At 39.9% G+C, this 8,218-nt stretch overlaps 1 protein-coding gene across 4 annotated transcripts in view; it reads left to right on the forward strand.

Moving 5' to 3' along the window:
- NR3C2 (nuclear receptor subfamily 3 group C member 2) overlaps positions 1 to 3,985 on the forward strand; it is a 189,885-nt gene extending 185,900 nt beyond the window's left edge. For all 4 annotated transcript variants that reach the window (XM_071431471.1, XM_071431472.1, XM_071431473.1 and 1 more), the window contains one exon: positions 277 to 3,985. In XM_071431471.1, the coding sequence (XP_071287572.1) occupies positions 277 to 432 (156 nt within the window). In that variant the 3' untranslated portion in view covers positions 433 to 3,985. The remainder of the gene's footprint in view (positions 1 to 276) is intronic.
- The last annotated feature ends 4,233 nt before the right edge of the window (positions 3,986 to 8,218 follow it).

Raw genomic sequence — 8,218 nt, forward strand, 5'->3', positions numbered from 1 at the left:
ACCTGGAGTTTTTGTGGTGTCCGGTTGCTGTTAGTGAAAGGAAAAGTGCAGCTAGGCTGAAAAATCAAATCTGTGGTCTCTTGGGTTTTCCTAGTTTGCTGATTTTTAATGAGTCAAGTAGCCCTTTGGCATTTGGGTTCTTTTGTTTGCTTTATAAATGGACTGTCAGGTCAGAGTAAGATGGTATTTCTTGGAAATAATCAATTATCAGTAAGCTGTTGTTTGCATGCAAAAATACTGGTGTTTTTCCTAAAAAGTGTTTTTTCTGTATTTCAGCTTGTTAGTGACTTATTGGAATTCTGCTTCTACACCTTCCGAGAGTCTCAGGCACTGAAAGTAGAGTTTCCAGCCATGCTAGTGGAAATCATCAGTGACCAGCTACCAAAGGTGGAATCTGGGAATGCCAAGCCCCTGTACTTTCACAGGAAGTGATAGAAAATGTCTTAAATGGAAGAACTTTGCCTTAAGTTTCCCTGTGTTATTCCACACCCATGAAGGACCCAAGAAACCATATTTTAAACATGCTCTTTACACTTGTTCAGCAGTCTCTGAATAGTCTAAAATCATACGAAGGGTTTGGGGGAATGGAAAGCAGTTGACTCGGATTTGGCAAGACCTAGATGTTTGGAAATTACCCCATAACCCTAAAACACTTAGAAAATGTTCCTGTTCCTCTGGATGAAAAGCCATATCTAGTCAATAACTCTTTGATTTTGATATTTTAACAGATGGAGTTTTAAATATGCCATGTAGTTTCTGGTATTGTTTGCTTGTTTTAAAAGGGTTCGAGAACTAATGAGAACTTTTTAAAGCTTACCCTTGGTTTGCACATAAAACGTAAAGTCAATATGGGGCATTAATATTCTTTTCTTGTAAAAAAAAAAAAACAAAAAAAAACCAAAAAAAAATTACAAACAAAAGCTACATATATATACACACACATATATACACAAACACAAACCCTAACGTGTAAAGTAATAACAGAACATTTGGTGTGGAATACTGTTATCCCCACCTGTGGCATTTGTTATCCCATGTTATCCCATCATAGATGATATACACTGTGTTAAGTGTCCATTTACTATTTAATTCAAAAGGATAAGATGTGAAAAACAAATGCCCTGGTATCAATTTATAGTATCTATTGTGCTGGCTTTACAAATAATTTTTTGCAGTCTTTTGCTGTACTGTACATTGCTGTATGTATAAATTGTGAAGGACCTGAAATAAGGTGTAAGGAACTTTTGTAAATGAGACAAAAAATCTTTAATGGTTAATAGGATGAACGGGAAAGTATTTTTGAAAGAACTCTATTTTGCTGGAGACTATTTAAGTACTATCTTTGTCTAAACAAACAAGGTAATTTTTTTGTAAAGTGAAATGTTCTGCATGCATAATGAACCGTTTACAGTGTATTTAAGAAAGGGAAAGCTGTGCCTTTTTTAGCATCATATCTAATTTACCATCCTACAGTATCTGTTGTAAATAACCATGCTTAACCTTTTCAGTTGTGTTTTAAGCCTTTCTATTTCTCTCTCTATTTTCCTCCCCTTTTGTCTCTCTTGCAAGCATATGTGACTTGAGCACATCTTAGAACTCCTGCTTCATATATCTGTAGGAAACTATACATTTTTGTGTTTGCCACTTTACCAAGGTTTCATTTAACAAGACAAATTATGGTCTCTCTCCAAAGCTTTTGCCACCTTAATGATCTAGTAAGTTCTTGCCCTCTATTCCCTTTCTCTCTCAGGGGAACAGGGGCAAGCAACACGTTGAATGATTTTTCTTTTTTTACTAAGGTTTCCCAGATTGTTTGGTTTTGTTTTCGGTTTTGTTATTTTCCTTTGAATACTGGAGCTATAAAACATCTTAAAAGGTTAGATTATTATTTCAGATGGGGGAGATTGATCTCTGGTTATGCTGAAGGGAACATGCAGATCATTACAGTAAGTATATCAAAGAGATTTGTACTGGTGAGAGGGATGGTGAGGGATGATAAGGGCAGATAAGCTGAGTAGAATTTTTAGTGATAAACTAAAAGTGTCTGTAATTTTGTAAGCATTTTTGTAATAATCGGGATACATCCAAGAAGACAAATGTTCACACTACAAGTTCAACTCAGTTGGTCTGATTTTGTCTCAAAATGTTTTCTCTAGAATAAGACTGCAAAGAAAAGAATTTTTGAGGTGATTTTCACTATTTCACAATTTATAAGCAACTACAAGATTTTGGAGTAGAATAGAGGACAGGTGAACTTTTCTGAGGCTCAACTGTTGCTACCATATGCTCATGTTTAAATAGAATAGTTTTTCAGAGTCCTAATCTGTAGTGTTCTCTCTGGGTGCCACTGGTATTTTTGAGCTATAGTGTGTCCCTTGGCCGGTTGGAATGTAGCATTTCTTGTCAATGGTGGTCGAATTAAGAATTCTACACCCTTTCTGAACTCAAATTTGGAGGTGCACTGTGCTGCACTGAAGACAGTCAACGCTACTTGTCTTTTTAAATGACACCTGCCTTATGCAATGGGTAATCTGTAAAGACTGTATTCAGAGAGGTTTTTTATATATAAATATATACATACATATATTATTTGCATTTTGGAAGTCTAATTCATAGGCAGATCTTTAAATACTGACCTGCACAGCAATATGAAAGCCAAACTTCCAACGTGAGATATACAGCATGCAGACTGGTTGTTTACAGTAAAGACACAGTCATACATCCATCTTTTCATTTAGGTTTTTTTTAAAGTCTAAAATAGAAGATTTCAAAGCCAGGTTCTGGGTGAATACAGTCTGCAGCAGCTTTTTATATTAACAAAGTTACTGCCTCCTTTTCTGTCTCAGAGTAACTTTGCTTGACTAAAATAGCAAAGCCATATTCTACACTTCACTGTTAAATGCCTGTCCCAGTCCAAATTGTTGTCTGTTTGCTCCTATTTTTGTACCTTATTACTTTTAATCTTGGTTTGGTACAATTCATAATTCACAGAAACTTCATATAATTAAACACACTAAATTAGTTTTAAAAAGCAATTTATATCTTTATGCAAAAACGTATGTCTGTCTTTGCAAACAACTGTAAGCAGATTATAATAAATCCTTTACTTTAATCACCTGTTGTTTATGAAACCATTCATTGATTATTATTTTTTTGCTAGACATCATTGAAGTAATAGATACAATTGGATATAGATGTTGTAAGAGGCAGTATTCTCTTATCAAGGACACTTAAGCAGAATAGCCATCACTTTTTTTATCTAAACCTGTGTACAGATAAAAGAAAAAGAAACCATAAAACCTAGCCCTAGTTTTTAGCTACCGGGAAGTTTTTTTGAATTTGTTTAGAATGAAATAGGCATTTGTCTCCTGCAAAATACAAGACAAACTATAACAGCTTTTAGAAAGTGGGCTTTTGTTCATTGAGCTAAATTATTTTGTTGTAAGAAGGAACAGGGATATGCAGCAAGAGCATTGTATACGCAGTTAAAATGTAAAATAGTGTAATGTACTGCAGTGGGTATTTCAGGAATACTACACATCGTGCCACTGAGCAGTTGCACGGAGTAAAATAGAAAAGACTAAAGTTTGCAATATCAAAATCTTGTTAAAAAGATACTTTACAATCAATCATGCAAAAAGCTAATTCACAGGGTGGTGTTTTTCACTGACTTGTTTAAACATTTATGAAATTAAAAAATTCTACAGTTAATGCACTTTTAATTGTTTATTAAAGATTTGACTTTTTTTAGAGCAATGTTTTCAGCTGGAGGTCAATGACTTGATAAGACAGACAGCAGTTCTGAGGCCAGGAAGCTCAGAGGAATGTTAAGTCTTGGAGTTTAAATAGATTCCTGGATGAAAAAAGCAGCCAGCAGTATGGTGTAAACAGTAAAATCTATGCATAATGATGCATTTATAATTAGGGGTTTGCTTCTGTATGTTTAAAGCTTTTTAAATAAATAGAAAATATTGTTTGGTCTTTATGTTAATGTCTGCAAGTACCTATTTTTCTTTTTTTTCCCTTTTTTTTATACAAATTGTACAAATATACATGAATTAAACTGGTTTGATTGCAAGTATTTCTTGCATTTTAATCTCAGCTAGCTGCTGGTGCAGTGATATCCCTAGAGGCAATCCTTCTGCTCATGCAGGAACAAGACAGAACCAAAGAAGGGTTGGGTTGGAAGGGACCTTAAAGATCATCCAGTTCCAACCTCCAGCCTTGGGCAGGGACACCTTCCACTAGACCAGGTGCTCAGAGCCCCATTTCACCTGGACATGAACACTTCAACGTGAAGTAACTTAAAATGCACTGCAGCATCTCTCTTGAGCCAGTGGGCACTGGTTCCAGCAATCCCTGCCAGCCCCGGGTGTCGCCGCACCTGCCGTGGCTTCGGGCAGGAGCAGCTCCTCAGGCTGCAGGGCAGGCAATGTCCAACATGAGCAGTGTGCTTCACTGCACCTGGCTCCCTGGGCTTGACAAGCCACGTGCTGATGCTGCTCTGGGCATCCCACTGGAAGAAACAAACCCTCAGTAGCCAGACCAGTCTGGGCTCCAGCTTTTGTTAACCTCCTGCTGCTCTTGCCATTGACCAAAGTTAGTGAATCCCTCTTGCCCTGAGAGAAATTCTATTTTATATACACAAGGTCTCCCCATTGACCCTGCCTTCTCAGGGTCAGACCTTCTCCAGTTGTAATTACAGTAAGATAGCAGGAGTTTTAGTGCCCCTTCTATCTATCTTATTTTGTTCTGGACACTCTTTCAGCAATTCACCACCAAGTTCTGCAAAGCCTGGTCTGTGGTGTAAAACCACCATTTAATTGCATTTTGGTCTTTTAATAACAAAGTTGCATGAACTTTTTTATTGCCAAAAAATCCCTGCACCTGCTTTCTCTTTGCTGAATTGTTCAGAAGGAAAGAATAGTAGGGGATCAGCAGTGTTAAGAAAAATTTCCCATATGTTTACAAGCAGATGCATCTGTCATTTGCTGTTCTAGAAATAAGATGATGCTATCACTACTTAAAACCATAATAAAACTTGCAACCTGACCTCAAGCTGGGGCACTGAGGTATCTGCAGAGACTGGGAGTTCATGAGGAGTACAATATTACTAAGAAAGGAGTGGAAAAAATGCTCTTTCCTGTCACAGATTTTGATTGGTAAACCATGCCCTGCCATAAGGTTTTTGAGGTGTTCTTACTTTAATTGTAGATGTTGACAGGGTGAAGTTTATTTGGCACTTACCTGTGGCTACTGCAAGGACAGATGAGGGCAGATTGTTGGACTCTGATGCAGAAAACAATGTCCAAGGCACATTCAGCTGAAGAGGTGAAACTCCAGTGAAGACTTTCAGTGAAACCCAGTTTAGCACTGGTGCATTTACAGCCTACACAGGCCCTCTGTCAGCAACTTTTCTCCTTAAACTGCAAACCAGGTAAGAATTGTGAAATGGGTTAAGAGAACAAGGAACAGCATTAAGGAAGGCAAGTTTCTGCCCAAGTCTCTTCTGTGACACAATTACAGTGCCTCAGGTAGCAAAAGCTGCAAGCAGCGTGGCACTTGTATTTTCATTACAGGACAGATAAATCATTACAGGACAGCTAAGGAGATTTTTCTTTCACTCATAAAAGATGGCATCAGAAGGAAACCTGCCATGAAGATCAGCTGGGACAACACTTAACCCTCAGCAGTTTGAAAACCCCAGGGTTTTTCACCCAGCAGAGTGGAAGTGCTGCTGGCCAAGGCACAGCACTGCACCCTGGCCAGTGACTTACAGGCTATAAATTTCTGCTGAGCCCAGCTAGGCAGGAGTCTCAGCTTGGCCATTAATTATTCAGCAAACACATCCAACCTTAATCCCCAGGCCATGGGATTCAATCTCTGGCCCCACAGTGATGGCAAGGCCAAAGCTATTTTGCATAGAAAGCTTTTTTTGGTTTTTTTTTCTTAATTCACATTCTGATTTTCAGCCCACATCATGCATTCACTATCAGCAGCCTCAGTTTTGGAAAACTGACAAGGCTGTGGCCCTGCCCACAGTAACCAGCACAGAGCAAGGGAAAGGAACCCAACCCAAGGATTAACTCCTCTGTGCCCCCAGCTGTGATAGGAAAGCAGTTCCATGAAAGAGGACAGAGGCCACACCCATGGAGAATGACCATCCTGCTGCCAGGCCCAGAGAAGGATCCTGCTACCAGCTTTCTCCATAATGGACTCCCTGTCCTCCTTCCTGTCACAACAGCACATTACTGCACTCCTCCAAAATCTACCAAGCCCTGGTACATGGCTACCAGACAAGAGGCATGCCCTAAAGGCCACCTTCAGGAAAACAAGCAATCTCAAAAGCCTGACTTCCTTTATATTTTATTTTTTTTTTAATTTTAGTATCTTTTAATCTCCATTTCCAAGCAGTCAGTACCAAGGGCATCGTTCACAGCTCTGCTCAGCAGCGAGGATGAAGAACGAGCTGGGCCGTGGCTACTGGGCTGTGCAAGTCTGGACTTGGCACTGGTGTAACTGGGCTGATGTGGAAACCCATCTGGTGGGTAGCAGTTCCCACAAGTGAATTCCTCAGAGGCAGTGTGGTTAGCCTGGAAGCCAGATCTGATCTGGCTCAGCTCACACCACTGCCTTCAGACAACGGCTGGGACGTGAGAAAGTCTGGATTAGTGTTACCTCTGTTCAGTGTATCACTTCTCAGTAGAAAAGTTTTCTTCTTGTTTGGGTTCTGCATAGCTCCAGGAGTAACAGGAGTTTCAAACATCTCACCTAAAGGTAAAACAGGCTCACAGGACTGGATGGAAGAGACACTAAGACTATTATTCTTTCTCTTTATACCTGCCTTTTTGAACAACCTCAGTTATAAGGAAAAAAAGCCCCACCACACAGAGCTAGAGCTGAGCAGCACATTGAGAATTTTGGAGGACAGCAACCAGAACAAGATCAAACATGCACTGCAGGTTTAAAACAACAACAAAACAAATGGAAGCAACTTCCAAAGCTTGAAAGCTCCAAGTTATCAGAGCTTCACCATCTGACAAGCCAGCATACCTAGCTGCCACACCTGCAAGGCTAACAGCAAAGATTTATATTCTCCCTCTCCTTTCAACATTTTCTACCAAGTGGTAGCCATGAAAACTGAGTTTGGCACACAAACACCATCCTGCCTCCAGAATGAATCTTTAAGGCCACAGATGAGTTGATAGAGCTGTGGGCCCAGGCAACAGGAGACCCAGCCAGAAGGGAGCTTTGCCACGTGAATGAATGTGAGCACAGAAACCTGCAGGCTGTTGCTGCAAGTACTGGTGCAGCTATTTCCTTAGCACTGAATCAAGGAGCCAATCAGTCAGAAGTCATTTTCAGTGCTTGGGTCACTTAGCCAAGACAAGAACTGCCTAAAAGCTTTGGAGCAGGGAGTCACTGCTCCAATACCAGGAGAATTCTCCAAATGAAACTCCTCCAAGCAATGAGGGTCAGTGCTGGAGAGCTGTACTGGCTTGGCCCACCATTGCTCCATCTGGAAGTGATTTGTGCATACTCCAGTGGTCTGTGCAGTCCAGGCAAAGGAACAAATTCATGGCATGGAGTTAAATCCTCGGGGGAAGAAGCTATCCCAACCCCAAGGCAGCATTAACCATTAACTGGTTTACTAATCCCATTTGTTAGGAAAACTTGCAAGCTAAGTAGAGCTGCAGTAAATGACTCGAAATCCACTGAGTCCAGTTTAACAAATAAGTGAGCCTGTATTAGCATGCCATCCTGTCACACTTTCCTGCATCCTCTCTATTGTCTTTCTTGAAGGAGCGAAAAATAGAAAAATTAGTGATAAACTGCATGTAACTTTTTTTAAGTTCTACAAATTTTGAGGCATCAATAAGACCTTGCAGTTGACAATCAGAGGGAAGGAAGACGGGCAAGGTGAACAAGCAGCTAAAACAGACAACAGATAAAATGCTGGAATTCTCCAGTATGCAAAAGCATCATAGCCAGAGATTCTCTTTTCCCTTTGGCTTGAACTTCCAGAATTGCCTATTTTGCGTGAGGAAAGCTCCCCATCCCTTTTGGAGCCTGCTTGAGGCTGACTGCACAGAGCTGCCAATAGTTATTTCATGCCACAACTTCCAGAACCAGAGCAAAGTACTCTGCAACATAGGAATGACAAGTCAAATAACAAATAACATTTTATTTCATTTACAGTGATATTTTTGAGTGGCAA

The sequence above is a fragment of the Agelaius tricolor genome, unplaced genomic scaffold (assembly GCF_023055355.1).
Source record: "Agelaius tricolor isolate 1412-34295 unplaced genomic scaffold, bAgeTri1.0.p SCAF_8, whole genome shotgun sequence".
NCBI classification, from domain to species: domain Eukaryota; kingdom Metazoa; phylum Chordata; class Aves; order Passeriformes; family Icteridae; genus Agelaius; species Agelaius tricolor.